General features: G+C 40.2%; 1 protein-coding gene across 1 annotated transcript; it reads left to right on the plus strand.

The window, feature by feature from the left end:
* On the plus strand, positions 1-24,805 carry CCDC34 (coiled-coil domain containing 34). Its single transcript, XM_066364143.1, has 6 exons — positions 1-403; positions 7,462-7,597; positions 13,701-13,808; positions 21,824-21,982; positions 22,500-22,641; positions 24,276-24,805. Exons 1-6 carry the CDS (start codon positions 63-65, stop codon positions 24,488-24,490), a joined length of 1,101 nt encoding a protein of 366 aa, XP_066220240.1. The 5' UTR covers positions 1-62; the 3' UTR covers positions 24,491-24,805.
* Positions 24,806-27,423: the final 2,618 nt, after the last annotated feature.

The following is a 27,423-nucleotide window of genomic DNA, read 5'->3' on the forward strand; positions in this document are numbered from 1 at the left end:
CAGGGCCTGCTGGGAGAGCACGTCCCTGCCACCGCTCCGCCGGTTTGAAGTTGGCGGGCCCCATGTGGGCGGCGGGGCGGTGGGGGGCGGCCTCATCCCCTTCCGACACCCGGTTGCCGGCTGACGACAGGACCAGGTCTCGGCTTTCCTCGGGGACCTTCTCCGCCCTGACGGCGGACGCCCAAGGACAGGGCCTGGAGAATGTGGCGGTGTACACGCCGTCGCCGCCGCTGAGCTGCAGCAATTCCACCACGTCGCTGTTGTCTCCCCTCCGCCATCGCCGCTTCCCGTTTGACGACGACGATGGTGACGCGGAGGATGAAGAAGAACTGGACGCAGATGCTGACGACTCCGAGGCCGAGAGGGCGAGCCTGGGAGGAATGGAGTTACGGGGGTGCGCCAGGTAAACCCGAGGCCGCCGGGCCTGTGCAGCCGCTCTCAGGACTTAGACCCTCTGCGGGCCACACACCCTCCTGTCTCCGCCCCAGAGGCTGCGCGAGCACCTGCGTCCCGAGAGGGTGCGCCCTTTGCAGAGTCCTGGGTCAGTCCTTAGCAGTGACCTCACACTGTGTACTCATTCTTAATCCTTTTTCAAACAGTGAATGTGATGATTGCTACATTCTCACTCCCTAGAAAGAGGGCCATAGTCTCAAACACACGAACTGTTGAGACCATTTCAGGAGTTGTATGAATATGCAGAAGTCTTATTGTGGGCACCAGAACTCTTGTCCAAACCCTTAACACCGAAATGTGGTCTCCGGCATTCCAGCAGTACCTGTAGTTATTTTGAAATAAAAAAAAAATCTGGTTGCTGGTGAAGAAGATTGTCATAAGCAGTATATTTCTTACGTCACAAATAAGGAGATGAAGGCCCTGGCCGGTTAGCTCAGTGGTAGAGCATTGGCCGGTCTTGTTCCCAGTAGGGGCACACAGGAGAATCGCCATCTGCTTCTCCACCCCTCTCCCTTCTCTCTCTCTCTCTGTCTCTCTGTCTTCGGTCTCTTCTACATCCTCAGCCATGCCTCAAATGGTTCGAGCGAGTTGGCCCCAGGTACTAGGGATGGCTCCTTGGCCTCCACTTCAGGTCCTATAAAGGTTCAATTGCGGAGCAATGGAACAGCCGCTCCAGATGTGCAAGAGCATAGCCTGGTGGGCTTGCCGGATGGATCCTGGTTGGGGTGCATGTGGGAGTCTGTCTCTCTGCCTCCCCTGCTCTCACTAAAACTTAATTTGAAAAAATAATAATTAAAAAAACTAGGCCTTGGCCAGTGGCCAGGTATGTGGAAGTCCTGGGTTCGATTCCTGGTCAGGGCACACAGGAGAAGGCCCATCTGCTTCTCCACCCCTCCCCCTCTCGCCTATCTCTCTCTCTCTCTCTCTCTCTCTCTCTCTCTCTCCCTCTCTCTCTCTCTCCCTCTTTCTCTCTCTCCCTCTTTCTCTCTCTCTCTCTTTCTTCTCCTCCCCTCCTGCAGCCAAGGCTCTATTAGAGAAAGCTGACCCCTGGATCTGGGGATGGCTCCATGGCCTCAGCCTCAGGCGCTAGAAAAATGGCTCCGGATGCAAGGAAGCAAGGACCCCAGATAGAGCATTGCCCCCTACCTGTTGGGTGGATCCGGTCAGGGCACATGTGGGAGTCTCTGTCTCTGCTTCCCCTCCTCTCACTAAAGAAAAAAAAGAAAAGAAAAAAATGCAAAAAACAAAACCCAAGTAAGAAAAGGAGATGAAGCAGAGAGTTTAACAATGTCAACCTCGGCATCCAGAGACAACGTTGGGTCTGATCTGAACACTTAACAATGGAATAGAAGTCATTGAACCAGAGAATGTTAGAACCAAAGAGATTATTAAAAACTTTGTAATTTGTTTATTTCTATTATTGTTTTTTTCTGCAAACATGTAGTTTGTGTCACATATCAGTTTTTTATACTGGGGACTATAAACAAGATAAACACGGAATTAAAGCCTAGATCAAGTCACAACACAAAAGCAATTCAAAGGTATGCACCCAGTTAATAGCAGAGCTGGGCCTAGTACCAAGATACACTGATCACGTTCTCTCTTCCCTGTACAAGATTCCTGTTACTGGATATATAGAGATAGCGAAGGGCCTGTCCCTGCAGGAGTGTATTTTTCTGAGACTTGCATAGTAATACAGATTCACTCTGCAGTAGGCTCATTACGTTATCTTCAGAAAACATTTACTAGTTTCTGATTGTCCATCTGCCTAAGGCATAGTACGGTAGATCTAAGAAATGCAGACCAGAGCACCCATGCTTCATGTATAAGAAGCAAGATAGCTGCCTTCATATAAGGCATGCATAACCAGAGTGAGTAAATGGAATGTGGAACCATATGAAGTGACTCATATACACAGTTAACAACAGTGAGACTCTTAAGAATGAGAAGTAAAAGTAAATACATCTGTGGGAATAGAGATCAGTAAGAATAACCATAAAGCCACTTGTCCAGACTGGTTGTAGCAACAAGAAACAGGCCTTTGATCAACCCGATTGTAGAACTAATGGTAGAATTAGACTTTCAGGAGTCCATTTTCACGAGGGCTTGTGTAGGGATTCTTCTGGACTGTCTCCAGAGATTTTTAAAATAAATTTTAAGGCTTTGGAAAATACTTTCTGAGCCTAATCAGCATGACAATGTAGACACAGTTTAAGCAGCCTAAGGAATGCTGGCCATCAGAACCACAGCTGAGCTACAGAGACCTTTCATTCGCTTCCAAGAACCAAAGCCCTGACCAGGTGGAGCCTACCAGAGGAGCTGGACAGATTTCTGTCCCCTCGTAGCCAAAGCCCTAACGAGCTGGTGGCATACTAGGGCTAAGGCTGCCTTCTTTATCACTATTCATGCCTTGTGATTCAAAGGAATAGGTAGGTTGTGGTCTGGAAAGGCCTTGAGTGTGGCATATGTGAGGTGCTTTTTCAGTGCTCCATAAATGTATGCTGACTGAATGCTTTTTACCACTTCCTAGAGAACAGGTAGATGCAGTGATTGCTTTCAGAAGCTTCAGATAACAACACTTCTTTTCAGAAAAGATAAGTGTTGGAAAACTTTCCTCAGTTCTTCTCCCTACTTCTAACCATAAGTCGGTGCCCTGGACAGTTGCGGGGGCTGATGGCATGAGGAGAGCTGGCGGTCTGAGTCATAGTCCAGTCATAGTTGTGGGTAATGAACATCTCTGTGGACCTGGGAGTAAATGTAGCACTTCCTGGAACTTTGTCTTTTATCCCATCCTTCACCTGCCACAGTGATCTGACTGTGGCAAAACTACTAAGGTAATGGTTTTTTGAGCTAGACTCAGACATCCGCTGCACATAATGGATATGAACTCATAGTGTAAATAGGGCCATGCTGGAGGATATACTGACCTTCCTTCCAGTGGACTGAAGTAGAGTTCATAGTTGACTTCAGACAAGATAAGGAGAAGTATTTTCCTGGAGTCTTATAATATGCTTTGGGCCTGCTTTATCTTGTTTTTATATCACTCTGTCCATTAGGAAACTGCTGTGTAAATAAATGTTTTGGTCATAAGCAGCTGCTTATCAAGCCTCTCGTGATTATGGGTAGAGCTATGGTATATATGCCAAACATTTTAAACACAGTTGTTAAAAATCTTAAGGCAAGAAATTTAATATTTGAAGTGTCATTTTTCTAGAAAACACTGATCTCACTAATTTCTTCTCTCAACAAACATTTCTTAGAAGCCTACTGTATTCTAGGCCCTAAGGTAGTCTTTTGAAATAAGGAATGCGTTAAAACATGTTAGGAACTCATGACCTATGAAAGAGATGGACAAGCGACAGCCCAAGGTGCTTAACCCAGATTTTTTTTTTCTTTGAGAGATAGGACGGGAGAGAGATGAGAAGCATCAACTTGTAGATGCGTCACTTAAGTTGTTTATTGATTGCTTCTCATACATGCCTTGACGAGGGAGTTCAAGTTGAGTCAGTGACCCCTTGTTCAGGCCTGTGAGCTTAGGCTCAAGCCAGCGACCTTGAGCTTCAAGCAAGCAACTTTGGGCTGAAGCCAGCAACCCTGGGATCATGTGGATGACCACATGCTCAAGCTGGTGAGCCCATGCTCAAGCTGAATGAGACTGTGCTCCAGCTGGCAACCTTGGGGTTTCGAACCTGAGACCTCACCTTCCCAGGTCGATGCTCTATACTAACACAACCACCTGTTAGGCTAGTCCAGATTTTTGTAACGATTTCACTGTGAGGCAGTAAAGGTAATGCCTGAGGTGAATCTTGAAGTGAGAGGAGGAATTACCTATCTGTACTACTACTAAATGACATGTACCAAATGTTTATTGAATAACTATATTTATCGGAACTGTACTCAGTCTTTCCCCATGGACTGTCTCCAGTAGTAACTGAGGTAGCCACTACAGTTATCTCCATTTTACAGATGAAAAATGGGGGCTTAAAGAGGTTAAATGTACACTAGGAAGAAGGAGGTAGAGTTTCTCCCCAAATGTTTTGCTCCATAGCTCACTCTTTGGCCATGTGTGGGGGTAGAGGAAAGGAATTTCAGCTTTAGGCAAAGCTACAGAGCATAAGGGCTTGGCACATTTATCAGTTTGCCTAAGTTCAGACAAGATTGAAAGGGACAGTCTGGATCAACCATTGGTCAAAGAAGAGGGTGGAAGGTAGGCAAGGTCCAGCTCATGGGTGACAGGAGTTTGGATTTCATCTTGTGGGCAGAGGAGCCACTGAAGAACTTTGAGATGGGGAAAGAGTGAGTGACAGGATAGAAGGATGCACTTGACAGCGGTAGAGCGTCGGCCTAGCGTGCGGAGGACCCGGGTTCGATTCCCAGCCAGGGCACACAGGAGAAGCGCCCATTTGCTTCTCCACCCCTCCGCCGCGCTTTCCTCTCTGTCTCTCTCTTCCCCTCCCGCAGCCAAGGCTCCATTGGAGCAAAGATGGCCCCGGCGCTGGGGATGGCTCTGTGGCCTCTGCCTCAGGCGCTAGAGTGGCTCTGGTCGCAACATGGCGACGCCCAGGATGGGCAGAGCATCGCCCCCTGGTGGGCAGAGCTTCGCCCCTGGTGGGCGTGCCGGGTGGATCCCGGTTGGGCGCATGCGGGAGTCTGTCTGACTGTCTCTCCCTGTTTCCAGCTTCAGAAAAATTAAAAAAAAAAAAAAAAAAAAAAAAAAAAAGGATGCACTTGAAGCATGAATCTGGCAGCAGTGTCGAGAATGATTTGAAATGAAGGGAGAAAGGCCACTGTCAGGCAGTGGTGGTAAGGGTGGAGGGGAGGAGGACGGCTTGAGAAAACAGGAATGGAATAAACATGCTTAGTGATGACATGGGTGTGGGAGAGAGGGGGATCGGATGTGGACGGGGAGCAGGGCTCCGGGACTGGCTGCCTGGGTAGGTGGTGGTTCCCTTCACTGAGATAGGATTATACTTAGAGGAGTAAAATTTTTCTTGGTGGGGAGGGAGGGTAGTGAGTGCACAATGGGAGATGATTAGACTTGTTTTGGAGTGACTGAGTTTTTTACCTTTAAGTGACACTATCAGATGGTTGGAAATAAAGGCCTGGAGCTTAGGAGAAAGATCTGGTCTGGAAGGACTGATCTGCATACCACCGCACATAGCGATAGTGGAAACTACGGGGTGGGCTGAGATTGTTCTGCAAGATTGAGAAGGAAAGATACATATAAGAAATAAACAACAAATCTAGTATCTCTTTCCTGAAAGAATCAAGATTTCCATTAGGCCATGGAAGAATTGAGAAATAGCAGCAGAACAAAACAAGCTGAAGCAATGAAGTAGGAAAAGTTGTGCGTTGGCAGTGGGCAAAGCCACGGGCTCTCGGAAGTAGGAGTGAAGAGCACCTGAGTCTGTCATCCAGTGCAGTGGGCCCCAACCTTTTTTGGGCTGCGGACCGGTTTAATGTCAGAAAATATTTTCACAGACCGGCCTTTAGGGTGGGACGGATAAATGCACAAAATAAAATTATGTGACCGGCGTAAAAACTGGTATTTTTAAATATAATTGTCGAACTTACAAGACAGGCATCAAGAGTGAGTCTTAGACGGATGTACCAGACGGAATCTGGTCATTTTTAAAAAATAAAACATCATTCAGACTTAAATATAAATAAAACAGAATAATGTAAGTTATTTATTCTTTCTCTGCGGACCGGTACCAAATGGCCCACAGACCAGTACTGGTCCGCGGCCCGGGGGTTGGGGACCACTGATCTAGTGTATAGCCCTGCCTTGGGTTCTGAACAGCCTTTCTTTCCCTGGGTGCTCATCAGCTTTTTCTGTTTTAAGAAGCTTGTGTATTTGTCCAAACCCGTGTTCTTTATTTACTTATGTACTTAGAGCATTTGCCCTCCCCTCTTCTCTTCAGCTTGAGTGAATAATTTTATTTCCCTGTACCCAGAGAAGACAGACTGAGAGTGGTGCGCATGGTAGGGGGTCACCAAACTGTGGAGTCATACACACCCTGTCTGAGAACTGCCAAAGGGAGTCAACCAAAACATTTTAGACTGCAATGGCCATATACTTTTTTTTTTTTTTTTTGTATTTTCTGAAGCTGGAAACGGGAGAGACAGACTGACTCCCACACGCGCCCGACCGGGATTCACCCGGCACGCCCACCAGGGGCGACACTCTGCCCTTCCGGGGCCTCGCTCTGCCGCGACCAGAGCCACTCTAGCGCCTAGGGCAGAGGCCAAGGAGCCATCCCCAGCGCCCGGGCCATCTCTGCTCCAATGGAGCCTTGGCTGCGGGAGGGGAAGAGAGAGACAGAGAGGAAGGAGGGGTGGGAGTGGAGAAGCAAATGGGCGCTTCTCCTATGTGCCCTGGCCGGGAATCGAACCCGGGTCCCCCGCACGCCAGGCCGACGCTCTACCGCTGAGACAACCGGCCAGGGCCTGGCCATATACTTTTATGTAACTTTTTGTTCAAAACAAGTTTAAACTTAGAGAAAAATTGAGCTTTAAAGAATTTCTGTTCACCCTTCACCCAGAATCCCTAATTGTTAACACATTTGCTTTATATATACATAGTCTGTATATACACATATTCTTTTTCCTAAACTGTTTAAGGGAGGAGAGGGGAAAAGTCCACTCCAGGATCTGATTAGGATCATGTGTTGTAATTAGTTGTCCAGATAGAAGACTTTTTAAGAAAATAAAATATTGTTATTGAGGCAAATGGACTGGGTGTGTATTATTCCAATAGGTCTTTAAAATAATGTGATTTTAGAAGACGAAGGTATTTAAAGGTAATTTGATGAATAAAATAATTCAAATATTGGAGTTTCTTTCTGTGATTTTTCACATGTATATATGTATTTCATATATATGTACTTATAAAAAAATCACAGTGTTGTAAATACATTATTATATTCTGCTTGTACTGTACAGCTAAGTGATTTTGACTGTTACGCCAAAGCTCGCAAGTGCCATAGTGTCCTCTCTTTGTACTAGTGGGGGTGTCTCCAAAGATAACCGAGAAGAGCAGAAGCAGGTGCGCCGACCAGAGAGCAGCCTGACACCCTGGGAAGTGTGGTTTGTTGGCAAAGAAAGAGAAGAACGTGACCGTCTGCAGCAGAAAGCTCTAGAGGTAAAACTAGACAGTGTTCTTTTGATTTAATCCCTGAGCTCACAAAGTAGAGCTGCTGTCGCAATTAAAATGCTAATATTATCCCTCAAAACAAAGTTTTTCCATTTGTTTTTGTCAGTACCTCTTATTATAGAAAGAATACATGGTCATTGTAAGAACCTTTGGAAAATACAGCTAAGTATATTTAAGAAAATTAAAATCCTCTTTAATCTCACTACCTGAAGATAACCGCTGTTAATATTAAGGTGTGTAGCCTTCCAGATTTTCTTCCATATAAATTAAAAATATATAAACATGCAAGTGTATATCTACAGACACAAACAATAGAGTTTTACCATACGTATACTTAATTAAAGTAAATTTAATGGCATATACTTGGTAAAATGTGTATATTTTTCAATGTTTAAGAAAGGAGAGAAACAGAAATTGGAATAGAAATAGGAATTGACCCAGGTTACCCAGACCGTGTGTGCCCTGAGCGAGCTTGTGCTGGGAGGTTGGAATCTGCTGGGTTTCCAGGCTTCCGGCCTCTCTGCCCCCTGCTTTGCCTGTGGGTATTCTTGTGTTTGGGATTTTCTCTCTGTACTCTCACTGTCCAAGCTCAAATAACAGTTTGAGATACATTTTCACATGAATCCCTCATTCTTTGAACTCTTATTATTAGCTCTTTGGAACCTAACAGCCAAATGGATTTGGTTAATTCAGCATTCCCCAATCTAGACTGTAGTCTGCATTCTCCCTATCGAAACGCAGGAACCAGGTGGGTTTGAGCAGCATGGGATACTTCTTGTTGTTAATGAAATAGCAGCAAATTTTTTTTAACCTGTTTTTTCTGCTGGTCATATTTGTTATTTTTCTATCATTAAATATTTTTCAATGTCATTTTTAAATGTCTAAGATTAAAATGTATTTAAAATGTGTTAAATATATATTAAGATATAGTTAACAGGTGCACTATTGTGGATTTTTAAGTCTAATCTATTTGTAATTGTGTAGTCATAAAAAATCTTGGAACTAAAACTTTGCCCTCTATGATTTTGGAGTAAGTTTTCTGTATCAGTTTTGAAACTAGTTATATTTGTGATAGGTTTCTAACCAGGTAGTCCTATATTCAGGAGACTTAGCATGATTTAAATGATTATAGAAACCATTACCTCTGCTATTTCCCAATACATGATACTTTGTATTCTAAAATACAAATTTTTTTCTGGGAAAGTACACAGTAATATTTATTTCCGCTTAGAAGAGCTCAGAGTCTGAGAAAGACCCCATGGTTTCATGTCAAGCAGGCTTATTTAAACATTCTGCTTCATTCAATTTCCATCTGTACAGTAAGGATAAAATAATGTATGTCATAGGGTGTTTGTGAGGATTAAATGAGATAAGTATAAAGGTGGCCGATGTTTTATTGTTATTGATATCATTGCTATTTACAGCCTCATTAAATCTTTTTCGCTTATTTTCAGAATTAGTTTGTATTATTTAGACCCCAGATTCTTCATTACTTAGTTCAGTAGCTTTTAAAATATTAATTCATGGTAAGAAATATACTTTGCATCATGTTATACAAACAAACACATTTGAAATATCTTAATGTTTGCAAAACCTGGGATTCTATTCTATCCCTCCCTCCCTCCCTCCCTCTTTCCTTCTTTTCCTCCCTTTCCTTTCTTTCTGCCTGTCATAACCTATTAAATCGGTTTTAGAGTTACAGTTTAGAAAATACTGATCTATGAGTCAGTGGTAAGGTGGAGTTCAGTTTATGGCATTTATCTTTATCTCTAGCCTCAGTGGAAGTCACTTGTTACATTAAGAAAAGGAGGGTCGCCCTGGCCGGTTGGCTCAGCGGTAGAGCGTCGGCCTGGCATGCGGGGGACCTGGGTTCGATTCCCGGCCAGGGCACATAGGAGAAGCGCCCATTTGCTTCTCCACCCCCACCCCTCCTTCCTCTCTGTCTCTCTCTTCCCCTCCCGCAGCCAAGGCTCCATTGGAGCAAAGATGGCCCAGGCGCTGGGGATGGCTCCTTGGCCTCTGCCCCAGGCGCTAGAGTGGCTCTGGTCGCGGCAGAGTGACGCCCCGGAGGGGCAGAGCATCGCCCCTGATGGGCGTGCTGGGTGAATCCCGGTCGGGCGCATGCGGGAGTCTGTCTGACTGTCTCTCCCCGTTTCCAGCTTCAGAAAAATACAGAAAAATACAAAAAAAAAAAAAAGAAAGAAAGAAAAGGAGGGTCACTTCAGGTCATTTTTAAAGCCAGCGTACAATCCAGAAAGTTAAATTCATAAGGGATCCTAGGCTTTGGGTCACACAGAACAAGGCTGAAATTTTAGCCTTGCCATTCTAACTCTGGCCTTGAGAAAGTTACTTAACTTCTCTGTGCCTCAGTCTCCTCATCTGTAAGCCAGAGGTTAGAGGGGCACTAGTAGAGTGGTTAAATGTGTAAATTCTTGAGCTTGACATCTTGAATTCAAAACTTGGACCTTGGGCAAATCTTTAACCTCTTTTTACCTCAATTTCTTGACCAGTGATGGGGGAAGACAGTATTTACTTCACTGTGTTATGAGGACTAAGTGAACATCAGGAAGTGGCCTACTACATCGAAAGCAGTCAGTAAAAGTTAGTTATTACGTGTTAAAGGAGATAATGAACTAGTGAAGAGCTATTTTGAGAGCAGACTGAAATAATGAATACAAGCTTCCTACCGCAATGATTAAGCATATAGCGGAGTATAATTGGTTGAAGGACTAAAACCATTTCATGTATTTAGTAGTGTGAGATTTCTTATACTATTACTTCTACCTTATTACTTAAACTCTGGAGCAATTAAAACATTTTAGCATGAATCTCACAGTATCAGTCGTGCCAGGGATATCATAACTTAGAGGTCAACTCACTTTCTTATAAACTTATTTTGAGCTGCTGTGGTTTTCATGTTCTTTTCATTCCTTTCCCTGTTTTATATAAGCTGTGCTTCCCTTATGTCTTGTCCTTACTTATTACATTCTCTAATTTGTTTACAAATCATAGCATTAAAAGCACAGATTTTAACCACAAGGAACAGTTCATCTCAGGCCCCTGGTAAATGTGAAGGTCAGAAAGGACTGTTACCAGGGTTCCCGGTTCGTGGCTCAGCTGAGACTGGATCCTAGTGCTTCTGACTTCCAGTGTAATAAGTGCTTTTTTCTACAATACAAAATGTATTTTAGAAATAAATGGGTCAGACTTAGTATTTAATTTTGAACTAACCCTAGCTTTCTTATTTTCTCTCTTAAACCCTTAAAGGAAAATTTAAAGGATAGTTTGTTATTAAAAAGATAATCCCTTCTCATAAATTTGATTTTGGCAACATTTAGATTTGTTTCAGACATCTCTGTAAGATTGAGTTAAGAAATTATTTTAACTGATCAATATTACTTGCTTACAAAGTTTAAAAATAATTTGACTATGCGAAGATAATAAATATGAAAAACTAACATTGGTTTTGTAGGTCATAGAAATTTTATTTAAATTTTTATTATTTAAAATAATTCTTGAACAGACTGCCCTGTATTTTCTATGGACTTTGGTAATTTTATTTTATTTTTTAACGTTTGCTTTGCTTTTAACTTTAGTACAATCTGTTCTAAATTATAAAAATATCAAGTTTGTGAATAATCTGGGTGCGTTTTCCCCCTTGTCTCGCCTTTGGCCATTTCATTCATCAGCCCTTAATGAAGGAATAGAGCAGGAGATAGAGTTGGTAAAACTCAAAACTGTCAGTTTATGTGATTGTTACCTTCAGTGGTAAGCACCGTTCTTTGGAAGTTGACAAGAGCTATTGAAATAAGAATGCTGTTTGGGATCCTCTTTGGATTTTGCTTTTCTATAATCAATTGCTTACTCTGTGGGGAGCTCTCAGCAAGCCTGCTGAAATCCAGTGGGGTACCAGGAGACAGCGGAGGGGCCTGGTGAGAGAAGGCCCCAGCTGTGTCTGGAGAGGCTGGCCTTGGTGGAGAGCAGCCATCTGTTCTGCGCATTCCGGGTGGGAATTCTGAGCCGGCTGGCCTTGGAAGGAAGACCCGCTCAGAACGGGATGTGTGCTCTGGGGTGGCAAATTACTTGAACAGACATCCTGAGATTAGAGCACTGTCTGGGTCAGTGGTAGTATTTTCTGCATACTTTTGACCCTTCCTTTATCTTTAACTCTTAAATCAACATTAACTAAAATTAGTGCATCATAAAATAGGAACACAAAGTATGATTTTTTTCTGACTTTTAAGTTTAATTATATGATACATAATTATAGTCAGTCATATCTTTAGTTGTATATTTAAATGATTACTTTTCTTAAAAATAAAATTGAGAACTGTATAGGGGAATTTTTGAATATATGATTGTTAGATCTGTATCTAGGTTGTCACACACACACACAAACACACATGCATACATATGTGTATTCCCCCTTTTTATTTCTTGACACAATTCCAGACCTATTCTTCCCCTTATAACTCATACATATACTGTGGCAACCTCCTAATCAGTCTCCCTGAGAATAGTTCTGATTGCTTTAATGCAGTTTCTAACCTTTATTACTCAGTTTTGAATCATCCCTTTGCCACATATTACTGCTTTACAATGTTTAACTTACTCCACCTGTCTCAAAAGACCTCTCTCTAACTAGTTCCTTAGTCCCACACAATACCCCGTCACGAGCAGTCAGTCTCTCCTTCCTGGTCAGGGCAGCTCCGCACTGTTCCTCGAATGGTGCTCATTTTTGACCACCTGGTCCACACTGTTTCTCCTCTGATCATCCCATCTTTTTCCTTTTCTGAACTCGTGTTATACATAATACCTCACAACATGGCACTTCTTTTGTGTCTATAGAGGACCAGGTCAGAGACTTCTGCAGTTTTAAATTGTGTCTCGGTTCATGCTATCTTTATGGTAGGCACTCCATAAAAAAAGTGTTAAGCAAATAATTGAGGAATGGCAGCTGCAGAGGTAATGAAGAATCTCAAACCAAGAGGGCTGTTTTGCTTCGGAGGCTAGGGGTGGTGGTCAGGGAGTATAGTGTTTGAAAGTTGGGAAACCTCAATGAGTGAGGGCAGTTATTTTCTGTGCAGCAGGATTTTAGGATGAGGGGACATGGAAGATAGGTATCCTGTGCCTCAGTTGTTCTAAAGTGCAAAAGATATTTTCTTGCTGTCAAGGTTTTCTTCATTTAACGCACTGGAATTATCGGAGAGTTGAAAAATTGTCCTTGCCCCTACCAACCTGGCTCAGGTAGGCAGGTCTTTGGGAAAGGGAGGGGAGGGAAGGAGGAGTGAGGTCCAGTGGAAGATATAGAAAAGTATCTGATTATTAGTATCTAAAGAGAGAGAAGAAAAATAACTAGTAATTATGGTAGTGGCGTCCCTAGGAGTCTAGTTTAAAAAGCATTCTCAGCTAATGCAGTAATTTAACTGATGAGTGACAGAGTGGTGGCATTCAGCTCGTAGTTTTATTTGGCCATACCTTCCACATTCTTTCTTCTGCGGAAATGCCCAAACGTGTAGATTCCAGTGACAGCAAGGCATATGGAATATGAATGTGGTTTTGTTTTACACTCTAGCAGCTATAAAATGAGTGAAGAAAAAGCTGAACTTTTTTTTTTTCCTAGAGAAAATTGAATGGCTTCTGTACATCTCTTCATTGGTATGACTCTGAATTAAATTTTTAAATTTAGGGATTATTTAATTCCTATCCTTTATCTTCCTCAAGTATCTAGGAGCTTTTTCTAACTGTAAAAAAAGTTGCAATTCCCTTAAGCTTCTGCCAGGAGCATACAGTGATGCCAAAATTTATGTGTGGGAAAGTTGATTTCAATGAGGGTAATTTAGCTGAAGTTTAGTCTAAGAAACTAGTGTTTTGCTGCCAAGCAATTACTTGCATTTCTAAAAAATGACTTATACTCTTTACCAATGGTTTCTTTTCATCACAGACTAGTTACTTAAGTTATTGTCACTAATGCTATATTTTATATAAAGAGAACTATGTTCTTGTTTAATTTGGTTAACCTTAGCCTTGTTAAAAATGGGATTTGAGTACTTCTATTAAATGTTGCCTTTTGTTTGAATAAAACTCACAGGAATTAAATCAAAAGCTAGAAAAAAGAAAAGAAAGGGAAGAACGTGAAAAAAGAAAGATAATTGCTGAAGAAAAGCATAAGGAATGGGTTCAGAAAAAGAATGAACAGGTAAGGAGAAAGAAAATGCACACACACACTGACATCTCTTTCGCCAAGTGCTCCCCTATTACTCCTCATGACCTAGGTTTTCTTATTTCTCTTCGATTTTTTTTTTCTTCTCTGACCTGATTTTATTTTCTCCTCTCATGGATATTTAAGAAGTCTGTGTTTTTGCCCTTTGCTCCTCTCCCTTCTCCCTCATGTGGCCTCCACTTGTATCTGGCTGCAGGTAATCAGGAAGCCTCTACCTCAAGCTCTGACTTCCTGGAGTCCTGGATTTCCGTCTGGAAGGCTGGCTTCCACCTCTGAGCCTGCAAATCTGAAGCAGCCCGTTTTTGCCCATGCTCCTCTGAAAAACCATTCTGCTAATCCCTCAATTACTGTAGTTAGTACACTGTCATCTCGGTCACTGAGGCAGAATCAGGATTCCTCTGTTGTTTGTAGTCATCCCGTCCTCTCCTGGCCAGTCACCACTCCTGTTGTGATCTCTTCCTGTCCGGCCTCAGTGCGTCTTTCAACTTTTTGTTGGTTTTCCATACTGGAATGTAAGCTCCATAAGGGCATCGATTTTTCCTTTTTTTGGTCATTTCCCTAGCAGCTTAGATCAGTATCTGACACTTAACATATGTCTCAAGATGTTTGTTGAATGAATGAATTCATTCTCTGTGTTCAAACTAATCTTGCTTAAACAGTCAAATGGCATTTCCCAATTCAAAAGGTATTTTTCATGATTCCTCACTGCCTTCTGAATAATGTTTTAACAGTCGTAGCCTGGCTGGTGAAAGACCCGCTCTCTGCCGTGTCTTCTTCTGCCTGTGCCTCCTTTAGTCTCAGTCTGTGCTGCTGCTGTTTGCTGGCGCTCCTTTGGGAGTGTAACAGGGTAATCGTGGCCCATCGTCCTGGAGTTTTAGTTTTACGGGAAATTTTAAGAGGAAAAATGCCATCTTTATGGTAAAGCAAGCACAGATATTTAATAGAGCAGAACATATTATATGATTTAAAAGATACACAGTAGATTTCAAAGATATTTTGAACTTTGGACTGCACTGTGCAGCCCCCAGGGATGTGTGTTCATGAGAAATTTTAAGAACATTTTTCTTCTGTTTCTCACTTCCTTGTTTTTTTATATGGTATTTAATCAGCATGGAATGTCATTAGGTCCTTCACTATACTTTTTCCTTTATTATCCAACTCAGAGCATTTCCTCCTACGTGAAGCATTTGCTGATCACATGCTAGAAACTCTTCCCTTGATGAATCTTTGTTGAAATTTATCACTTTGTCATATATTGCCTTGTATTACATATATATTTTGTTGTTAGTGTGTATTATGCATGTATCTTTACTTTCCTTGTCTTTTTTTTTTCTTTTTTTCTTCTTTAAATAGCTGGAAACGGGGAGAGACAGTCAGACAGTCTCCCGCATGCGCCCGACCGCGATCCACTCGGCATGCCCACCAGGGGCTACGCTCTGCCCACCAGGGGGCGATGCTCTGCCCCTCCGGGGCGTCGCTCTGCTGCGACCAGAGCCACTCTAGCGCCTGGGGCAGAGGCCAAGGAGCCATCCCCAGCGCCCGGGCCATCTTTGCTCCAATGGAGCCTTGGCTGTGGGAGGGGAAGAGAGAGACAGAGAGGAAGGAGGGGTGGGGGTGGAGAAGCAAATGGGCGCTTCTCCTATGTGCCCTGGCCAGGAATCGAACCCGGGTCCCCCGCACGCCAGGCCGACGCTCTACCGCTGAGCCAACTGGCCAGGGCCTTTCCTTGTCATTTTAATACTTAAGCATAGAAATTAATTTTTATATTTTTAATCCATTACAGGATCTAATATAATGCTTTATAATATAGTAAGCATTGTTGGAGTGAATGAACAGTATTAACTTCCTTTCTATTTTATTTATTTTTTCTCCTTTCAATTTTAATATCTTCTTGTATTGGATCACAAGTTTAAAACTTTTTAGCCTAATCGGTGGTGGCACAATGGATAGAGCATTGACCTAGGATGATGGGGACCCAGGTTCAAAACCCCAAAGTTGCTGGCTTGAGCTTGGGCTCATCCAGCTTGAGTCTGAGCTCACCGGTTTAAGTGTGGAGTCTCCAACTTGAGTGTGGGATCATTGATATGATGCCAAGGTTGCTGGTTTGAGCCCAAAAGTTACTTGCCTGAAGCCCATGGTCGCTGACTTGAGCCCAAGGTCATTGGCTTGAGCAAGGAGTCACTGATTTAGCCTGAGCTCCCCGGTCAAGGCGTGTATGAGAAGCAATCAGTGAACAATTAAAGTGACACAACAACACTGAGTTGATGCTTCTCATCTCTCTCCCTTCCTGTCTGTCTTTCTGTCTTTCTGTCTGTCTCGCAAAAAAACCCCACTTTTTAAAAATACTTGTCAGTTTGTTATTTATTGTGAGTTTTACATATTTAGAATGATACTGCTTTTAATTATACAGTAATGCAATTTTATGAATGTAGTCAAATACTTAAAATTTAGGGCAAAGTTTTATATTTTTAATTCTAATTTGTATCCTTAACTTTTGTTATATCTAATGTCCAAAGATATTACTGAGTCCTTAGTAAATCATTTTAGTAAACTGAAGATAACATAGCTTTCTTCTTCCAGGTACTGTAGGAAGGAAATTGGCTAGACGTATGTTTGTTATAATCATTACTGTACTTGTACTTCACTTCAGTTATATTATTATTATTTTATTATTATTATTAATGTAGCATCATCCTATCATACAACAAGAAGGCAATCTTTGTGAATAAATGCAAAATCAAAATAAGTCTCTGTGACCATTACCAAGCTTACGGTGATACTTTTTTGAAATTTATAAGTGAAAAGTAAAATAGTTTTTACATGTATGCAATAATAGCCTGCTCTCTCCTCTAAAAGCTTCTCTTATCTTCTAGCTCCATTAGGCTCATTTTACCATGCCAGTCAAATGGAGTTGTTGTTTGTCTAAGGATGTAAGATACTGTTGAGAGATGATATATTCTCTGCTTTAATTAGTGGCAGTCAATCTAATCCAATTATTTGAGGAAAAATTTCTTTCTTTTGGAGGGATATGGCATGCCCTGTCATCAATCACTAATTATTGAAAGCAGGATTCCACAAGGTTAAGAATAGTTCAGAACGAGTTCTGAGAAATTACGTTTACTTTTCCTGCAAAAGTTTGGTGCATGTTAAGATATAATTGATTACTTGAATTTTTTCCCCTTTAAAACCTATCAGATTTCTTATTTCAGTCTTAGTTACATTTACCTCTGTTTGTAAAGACTGCTCTCCTGGTTCTTCTCTTTCTGTCTGGCATCTAGCTTTCTTCCCCTCTGTTTACATTTCATGGTGTGTGGTCCTCCGCTGCCTCCAGCTTCATTCACATTTTAGCTATAGCCGTGGCATTATTTTCTCTCAGTCATTTCTCTGTGTTCTGTCAAAAAATCAGACAAAAAGAATTTATGTACCCATTAGCAAAGCGAGTTCCTTATACTATGACTGTAAATTGTTAAATCTGTTTCAAATAAACGGCTTGCCTCATCTGGTACTCTTACGTTTGTATTGCCATACTAATTCATTCTTTCAGATTTTCTTCTGCTGTGTGCTACTACATATATTGTAAAAGGGGCTTTACCTTTGCTGTTTTCATAAGTTATTTAAAAATAAAGTTATTTTTAATTCTCAAAACATGGAACTGATTTTTCCTTTAATGTTAAAAATAACTTTGGGTCAACAAAGCGTGTGATTGTTAACTGTTATCAGTGTATCCTTCATACATTCTATACTTTTACTAAAGTATGTGCCAGGTACTATTGTCCTGGCCGGTTGGCTCAGTGGTAGAGTGTCGGCCTGGTGTTCAGGAGTCCCGGGTTCAATTTCCGGCCAGGGCACACAGGAGAAGCGCCCATCTGCTTTTCCACCCCTCCCCCTCTCCTTCCTCTCTGTCTCTCTCTTCCCCTCCTGCAGCCAAGGCTCCATTGGAGCAAAGTTGGCCCGGGCGCTGAGGATGGCTCCATGGCCTCTGCCTCAGGCGCTAGAATGGCTCTGGTCACAACAGAGCAACGCCCTAGATGGGCAGAGCATCGCCCCCTGGTGGGCGTGCCGGATGGATCCCGGCCGGGCGCATGCGGGAGTCTGTCTGACTGCCTCCCCGTTTCCAACTTCAGAAAAATACAAAAAAATAAATAAAGTATGTGCCAGGTACTATTGAAGGAACCAGAGTAGAAATTCAGAATTCTTAGCCAGTTTTGTTCATTTCCTTTAGTTTCAAGAAACACAGGTCTCTCAGGGCACCGTCTTTAGAAAGGGAAGATTTATTGTCGTGCTCTGTGCAGTGTAGACCTGGAATGTTGGAAAGTCTGAAGCCCTTCATGGCTGTCTGCTATCTCTCCGCACTTCTCTCTGAGTGCCTGCTCTGTTCTCCTTTAGCTAACTGAAGGCTTTCCATTCTCTCTTCTCTGGTTTAAATCCTCTGCAGAGCCTGTCTGATGTAAAATCAACTTCTTGGAGCTACAATTTATGAACAGCAAAATACACCTATTCAAAGTTTAACGAGGTCTGACAAACTTATGCTCCTGTACAACCAACAGCACAGTCAAGATACAGAACATTTCCCTCCATCATGCATAAAGTTCCCTTCTGTCCCTTTGCACTCAAGCCCTGCTCCCCAGCCCCAACTAGCCCCAGCTTCGAGGAAGCCCTTAGTTTGCTGTCTGTGAATTAGATTTGCCTTTTCTAGAATTTTATGGAGTCATAGAATATGTATTCTTTTGTTTTTAAAATTTCTTATGTCATGTAGTAAGATTGTTCCTTTTTATTGCTGAATAGTATTCTGTTCTATGAAGTACCACACATTGTTTATCCATTCACTAGTTGATGTACAATTGAGTTGTTTCCAGTTTGGGGTATTATGAATAAAATTCCATGACAACTTACATGCAAGTCTTTCTGTGGACATGTGTTTTCATTTCTCTTGGGTAAAGGCCTAGGAAATGAATTGCTGGGTTGTATGGTAAGTACGTGTTTAACTTTATAAGAAATTGCCAAACTGCTTTTTAAAGTACTTGTATCATTTTACATTCCCACCACTATTGTATGAAAATTCCAACTGTATATCACACCCTGGCCAAATTTCCCATGGTCATTCTGTTTTATTTTAAACCATTTCAAGGAAGTATGTAGTGGTATGTCATTGTCGTTTAATTTTCATTTTCCTGAGATCTGATGATATTTAGCATCTTTTTATAAACTTATTTATCCTGTTGGTCAACTAGGGCTGCTATAACACAATAATACCACAGACTAGGTGTGAAACAACAGAAATTTATTTCCTTTGAGATTTGGAGGCTCGAAGTCTAAAATGGAAGTATCAGCACAGTTTGGTTTCTTCTGAGGCCTCTCTCCTTGGCTTGCGAAGGCAGTCTTTCCGTTCCTCCCGGGGCTGCTCCTCTGCGCGTGGGCGTTCCTGAGGGCTCTTCCTCTAGTATAAGGACACCACTCCTATGACCTTATGACCTTAAGGAACTAATTTTTTTTAAAGATCTTATCCCCAAATACAGTCATATTGAGGATTAGGGCTTCAACATGAATTGGGGGGTATGGTTATTATCAGCATTTCTACATCTCTTGTTTTGTGTTTACATTTTTGCTCATTTTGTAGGAAGATTGTGTGTCTTAGAGTTCTTTATATATATTCCTTTAAGTCCTGTCACATGTAAATATTGCAAATATTAATATTGCCTCCCATTTATTTTAATGATAATTTTTAAAGAGCAGAAGTTTTAAATTTTGATAAAGTTCCACACTTAAATTTATTCTTTTATAGTTTGTGGGTTTTGTGTCTTATATAAAAAATGCCAAGAGTCTTAAAAATATTCTTTCCTGTTATCTTTTAGAAGTTTTATAGCTGTAACTTTTACCTGTATGTGTATTTTGAATTAATTTTAATATATGGTTAGTTAAGGGGTCAAGGTTAGTTATCTTTTGTGTATATGGATGTACTATTGTTTCAACACTATTTGTTGAAAAGATGGTATTTTTCTTATTCAGTTACCTTGAAACTTTTGTTTAAAATCAATTGGCCATATACATATGAGTTTATTTCTGGACTCGCTTCTGTTTCATTGATCTCTATTCTTGCCAGTATCACATGCCTGTTGTTATAGCTTTGTAATTCTTGGATGTATAATTTGTCTGGTCGGGTGATATAAATCCTCCATCTTTTCCTTTTTCAAAATTATATTAGTTACTCACCAGAACAGTTAAAGGTATGCATCTTTCTGTATACAACTTAATCATCAATTTTCCTAGTCATGTTCACTTAACTAGTGCCTAATACTATTGGGATTGCATTAAATATGTAGATCATTTTGGAGAAAATTGCCATCTTAATAATATCAAATGTTAACTCAATAAACATGATTCTTTCTATTTATGTCATCTTTAATTTCTCTCAGTAATGGTTTTTAGTTTATTAATGGTTTTTAGATAGATGGGGTGTTATCTGTCTCTTGTTAAATATACCTCCAAGTATTTCATGATTTTGAAGATGAGTAATTATCTTGCCTTATTTCTGATGTTATCTTATAATTTCTATGTCTGATTTTGATACTAGAGTAATATTGGCTCTTAAAATGAGCTTTTTCCCCCTCTTTTCTAACGTAACTTTTGCAGTAATTGGTATTGTTTTTCCCTTAATGTGTGTTAGAATCCTCCAGTGAAGCTATAGGAGGCTGGAGTTTTCCTTCTGGGGAAGTTTTAAATTCGGAATTGTTTTTACAAGTGGAGGATTATTCAGATGTTGATTTGTTCTTTTCATTTCTACTGAGACAGAGAGAGAGAGAGAGAGAGAGACAGGAAGGGAGAGAGATGAGAGAGAGAGAGAGAGACAGAAAGGGAGAGAGATGAGAAGCATCAATTAATAGTTGAAGCAGTTTAGTTGTTCACTGATTGCTTCTCATATGTGCCTTGATCGGGGTGAGGAAGGAGAGGACTCTAGCCAAGCCAGTGGCCTTAGACTTCAAGTGGGCAACCTTTGGGTTGAAGCCAGCAACCTTGGCTCATGTTTATGATCCCACGCTCAAGCCAGAGACCCGTACGCAAGCTGGTGAGTTCACACTCAGGCTGTTGACTTTGGGGTTTTGAACCTGGGTCCTCAATGTCCCAGGTTGATGCTCTATCCACTGTACTACCACCTGGTTAAGCTTGATTTCTTCTTGAATCAGTTTTGGATAGTGGTATATTTTAAGCAATTTTGGTATTTAAATTGAAGTTGGCATAAAAGTATATATTTAAAATTCTCTAAATTTAGTATCTGTATGATCAGTAGAAATCTGCCATTTACCATCTCTGTGACCTTAAGCAAATTACTTAACTTCTTTGTGCCTTCGTTTCCTGATTTTAAGATAGGTGTGTCCACATTTCAATAAAATTTTATTTAAAAATACAGATGACAGTTGGACCATACTTGGCCTACAGGCTGTATTTTGCCAATTTCTGGTCTATGTAAGAACTACATAGCCAAAGATTTGTCTGTATATGCTCTTAATAGCAATTTTTAATTGACCAAAATATTATTTGTCCTCTGTAACTCACTAATGGTGAAAATTTATCCAAGTATTTTTATTGGCAAACTCCAAGAAATATGGACATATGTGGTTCCTATTTATAGGGTAAACATCTATTAAAAATATAGATTCAGGACATTCTAACAGGTTTTAATTTCTGCCTACTAATTTATTCAAATCTTTATTGAGCATCTACTGTTTACTCAGCACTGTCTGAGGCTCTGAGTGTATGTTGGTGAACAAGCTGTTTATTATAGACGTAATGAATTTCATAGCTGAGCTGGTAGACTAAAATTGACCAGGTGCAGGTATGTTACATATTTTCACAAGCCACATTGTGTCAACTGTTACATTACCACCTATTTTAAGAAATAATTGAAGTTTAGAAGATTACTGTATATAACACTCCTTCCTTGTATGAGGATAATTACAGATGTTCCAATTAAAATTCCTTCATTTTTGTTAAAGCAAAGAAAAGAAAGAGAACAAAAAATTAATAAAGAAATGGAAGAAAAGGCAGCAAAAGAACTGGAGAAAGAACATTTGCAAGAAAAAGCAAAAGAAAAATATCAAGAATGGTTAAAGAAAAAAAATGCAGAAGAATGTGAGAAGAAGAAGAAAGAAAAGGTACGGAAGAGACCCGTTAGAATGCATGGCTTTGATGTTAGTATGTATCAACAGTATTGCATGGAAAGTTTCCAGTAAAAAATTGGCACCGCCTTAGCCTAAAATAAATACGTGAAGTTATCCCTACTATGCTATGTTTAAGCTTCCGAAACGATTTGTGGTTTTGTGTTGAAAAATGTTAATTAGCCTGTGGATATTTTTTCATTAGGTTCGAACTTTTTACCATTGTTATTGCTTTTAAGTGTTTTTGATGGTACTTTTATTGCATTATTGTGAATTACTGTTCTGTTTTAAAACAGCGAATTGCCTTTTCCCTCCTGGGTTTGTTGTCTTTTATAGAGGTAGCCACCTTCATAACACATATCTGATTATGTTACATTTTGCTCTCAAATTAGAGGAATTTATTTCTCTATTTTTCATCAGTAAGCCATGGTGAGCGGGGAGCTGCTGGGGAGTAGTCAGTAGAATGTTTAGTTACAGAATATTCTTGGAGATTCTTTGGTCTTGTCATTTTAAGGAAAAAGAAAAACAACGTCAAGCTGAATTGCAAGAAAAAAAGGAAATAGCGGAAAAAAAGTTTAAGGAATGGTTGGAAAATGCAAAAAGCAAGCCTCGTCCAGCTGCAGAGAGCTATGGTTATGCCAATGGGAGGCTTACAGGTTGGTTTCTATGTTCTGTGGCTTATGTAAATATGGCTTGCAAGAGTAAGTATTATCCACTATGTTTTCTCTTGACAGAAATAGAAATGTGTAAAAATACATTTTCTTTCAAATTACTATTTTCTGGAAGATTATATTCTAATATACTATGTTTCTGTGCAGATACTACAAATTTGTTGTCATTCCCTATAAGTCAGATATATTTTAAAGGCAAGAATTGCAAAACTGCAAAGTAGTGATTCCTAACATTAAAAAACAAGTTATATCTTTTCACAGTTTTTGGATTTTAGAACCTTCCACAGGAAATATTTAAGGGGTGATGTTTCCTCTCAGAGAGGGTTCTCTCTGAGGCTGAGCTTTCAGTGTCTGAAACATACTTCTTGCAGGTGGAATACTAGACGGCACATGGACCAGACGTGGGCCGCTGGCCTTGGGCTTGGTCTGATTCTAAATGGTAGTGCATGTTTTCTCTGTGTCTCATGTTGGAAGCTCATACCTTGCTGACAGCTGCCTTCACGTGTTTAAGTGATTTATTATTAAAAATACTCCCGTTCTGTTTTGTTCACACAATAGAACATATTCCAGACTTTGTTTTGACCATCTTGGTGAAGTGTGTGTTGACATATCTGCAGTCAAAGTGGGTTGCCAGTGTCTGAATGACACATTCCTGCTGTCAGGGTTTAGGCCTCTCCTGAGTGTCACAAAGGTCATCCGCTACAGCTACTGAGCAGGGTCTGCTCCATTTTTCTTCATTTTTTGAAAAAATAAAGGTGTAATAAGCAGTGGTTTTAACCAGATGATTGGGTAGTTAAGATAAAACTTTAGGTTGGAATGTGTCTATATATATATATAGACTAGAAGTTAATTGCTAAAATGGAATGTTTTATTTTTTGCTTTTAATGAGTTTTATTCTGATAAGAATCATAGTTGTCTGCAGATGTTCTTAAATCTCTATCTTTATACCTATATCATTTTTACAGATTATGAAATAAAGGAATTTGTGTGCATATAGTGATGGGGGGGTTTGAATATGATCAACACAATGTTTCTCTTTCAGAATTATTAGATATTGGACACCACAATTCATTAAACACTTCTATACATTCTAACAGGAAAATATTCCATAACTAGTAATCAAAATTACAGTGATATAAAACCTTAGTAATTTGAGTGATAGTAATTTAGAATTTTAGTGATTCTACCTAAGAATCTTGACTCACTTCAGCTACATATGCAATATAATTTTTTCTGTAAACTTTAGTGTCTTACTTGGGAAACTACTATACAGTTAGTGATCTCCTAGATTTAGTTAAGAAAATGAAGATTTTGTTCAACTTAGGGGTTCTAAATTTAAATTTGTAATACAATTTTTATGAGTTTTCATATAGATTTTAATATTACATTGTTTTTTGGACTCAGAATTATCATTTAAATGTTAATTTCTATTGCAGTGTATACTGTAGTGTTGTCTGAAAGTATTCAAGAGTTTATTTTAAATGAGTCAAATTCGTTTATCAATGATATTTTTGCCCTTTTGATATTTTAACATTTTTCTAAGAACTTAAAAATGACTAGTTTCTGTGGTCTCAAGTCTTTTTCTTGTTTTGTTCTGTTCTATTTTTTAATAATTTTAGGCTTTTACAGTGGAAATTCTTATCCAGAACCAGCCTTCTGTAACCCAATTCCCTGGAAACCAATTCATATGCCTCCTTCCAAAGAAGCTAAGGATCTGTCAGAAAAGAAGACTAAAAGGCCTGTGATAAGTCAGCCACACAGGTCACCATCTTTGGTAATTCATAGAGCCAGAAGCAATATGTGCCTTGGAACTCTGTGCAGAATACAGAGATAGTAGATGTGGGAAATTATATTCTTTACCGGTAACTTTTGAATTTTAAAATCAGATACTGGTTTTTTGCTGCTCAGTCAATAGCTCAACCTTTGTAGTGATTGACAAGTTCAGATTTTTCCATTTTACATATGGATTCCTTAGAGTTAATTAAGGAAGATACTTTGTACATTTCCATTTTTATAAATGCTTCAGAGTTGATATTGGCATATTGTTTTGCAGGATAAGTGACAATATCAACGATTGTGTTTGCATTTAGCTCTGTATTAAAACCACTGTGATACCAATAAAACCAACAATTTTTCTTGTGTTCTTTCATACTGTATGTTGTTTGTGTTTATGCTTATGAACATAATGAGATTAAGATTAAATCATTGAAGTGAAGCACTTCTCAAGGTAACTCATAGAAGAATTTAAATGAGTTAGAATCTTATCATAATCAAAAACAGTCTTGTTTGATGGCTTTTCTCTATAAAAGTTTTTAAATAACTAGCTGAAGGTATTTTTATAATAAAGAAATGAGGGTTGGGATTTTTTTTCTTAAGGTGAGAGAAGGGGAGATAGTAAGGCAGATTCCCACATGTACCCCAACTGGGATTCACCCAGCAACCCCATCTGGGACCGATGTTCGAGTACTGAGCTATTTTTAGCATTTGAGGCTGACATGCTCAGTCCAACCAAGCTATCCTCAGCACTTGGTCAAGGGGCTGACGCTTGAACCAATTAAGCCGCTGGCTGCGGTAAGAGAAGAGGGAGAGAAGGGGGAGAGGGAGGAGAAGAGAAGCATGCAGTCACTTCTCCTGTGTGCCCTGACCAGGGATCAGACCCAGAACATCTATATGCAGGGCCGACACTCTATTCACTGAGCCACCGGCCAGGGCTGAGATTTTGAAAAGAAATTTCAGAAGATTTTGTACTCTGGATTAGTAATCTTCAGACACTGATACTATTATGTTGTACTTTGCAAGTCAACAGCAATGGATCCTTGAAAGGCATTTCTGTCGTCAGAAATCTAGGAAAATCTAACCAGAGAGGAGACAGTAGGGTTTACTGGATCAAAATATTGGTGAGATTTGGAGGCCTGCCCATTTTTCTCAGAACCTCTTAGAAACAACGACACAGATGATCATTCTACTTCAGTACATTTACCTATAGAGAGAATTGAAGGATTTGCCAGGATAACAGTAAACTTGTGTATAAAAAACATAGTGTGCATAGGTCTGAATTCCTGGGGTTTAGATACAGTTGTTATATCTAAAAACCTTGACGTTCACACAGTAGATGAAGTCAGGCATCATTTAACTATAGGCGTAAGACTTTCAATCAGTAATTAATGAGTTTGACCAATATTAATTGAACATTTACTCTGTGACAGATGTTTTGCACATTGTATAAATTGTATGTTTCCTTAATTCAGCAAACATTTACAGCCTAGCCAGGAAAACAGCAGAATAAATGCTATAATATACTATGCTCAAAATTATGTTGAGAGTTCATCTAGGAACACAGATAAGAGATACAGCAGCCTGTGAATGGATTACGAGAGGCTACAAAGGAGGTTACATTTGAGCCGGTAAAAGTTAAGCAGGAATTTTCTAGATGGTTATGAGGTTGATGGGACTCACGGACACGTGGGGAGAAGGAGCTGGGAAGAAGCAGGGTCAGGGCAAACAGGTTCTGCATGTGGCAGAATTTGGGCTTGGTCCTGTGAGCTTGGAAGGTCCTCTTTTGCTACTCCAATGATACATTTTAAAAAGATTTTGACTACCAAACTTATTATGAAAATCTCATTTTTCTTCAAACCAATCAATATACCCGATTATGAGGAGATTGGTGTTTTTAACTGAATCAATTTTTCTTAAAATCAAAATACTTGATATTTTAGGCATTATAGGCTGCTTTACAACATTTGAAGTTTCTGTTGTGGTGTTTAAAATGTCTCTGACTTCTACTACTACTCTGATTGGAACTGCTCCGAAATATCTTGGTCACCTACGGTATAATGTCAACAAATTCGTGATCCAATCGAATGGACCCAAGTCCTGTAGACCCAAGTCTGTTTGAGTTCTGGCTTCATGTGTCCTTATCTTGAAGGTGCCTCATTGCTTTCAGTGTTCAATATCTTATCTAATTTAGAAACTTAATCAAGTACCTAAAAAGCAAATTTGTTTCCTTTTTACATAATGCTAATTCTGATAAGATATAGCAATATTCTTTTTCTTTAGCAATAATTGATTTACATAACTGATTTTGGTTAACATGCCAATCTTAACTGATGATATACCAAAAATAAATTACCTTGCCAGTGCTTGAGGTAGATGTTCATTTACCCCTACGCTAAAAGTAAAAAGTGAGTACTATCGTTTTTATTTTCTTCAAATTGATTCAGTACATATTTATTAAATGTGTACTATGTCCTAGTCAGTATGCTAGATGCTGTGCATCAGAGAGGGTCCCTGATGCCCTCATAGAGCTTGTATGACTAGATAGGAAACATATTAAACATGTAAACAAATACTTTACTTGGCTGCACGTGCTATAAATAAAGTAAAACGGCGCTGGGCTGAGCAGTGACTGGGGAGAGCAAAGGGTCCAGTGCTTTAGATGGATGGGCCTCTCTGAGGTGGTATCATACTCAGCTCACCTTGCTAGAATCTGGGGCAAGAGATGGATGGATACCCAGTCAGCAGGAACAGCTATGCAATGAATTTGGTGTGTTTGACAAAGGCCAGCTTGCCTGGAGTGGAGAGAGTGATGGGGAAAACAGTAGGAGTTAAGGTTGGAAAGTCAGCAGGGCCAGACCATATATAATCCTGAGTTCGGTAGTTCAGATTTTATTCTAATTGTATTGGGAAGCCTCGGGAAGGGATTGAGCAGGAAATTGATATGATCTGGTTTATGGTTTGAGATACTCCAGCTGCTGCGAGGAAACTGGC

Source organism: Saccopteryx leptura, chromosome 1 (genome assembly GCF_036850995.1).
Source record: "Saccopteryx leptura isolate mSacLep1 chromosome 1, mSacLep1_pri_phased_curated, whole genome shotgun sequence".
NCBI classification, from domain to species: domain Eukaryota; kingdom Metazoa; phylum Chordata; class Mammalia; order Chiroptera; family Emballonuridae; genus Saccopteryx; species Saccopteryx leptura.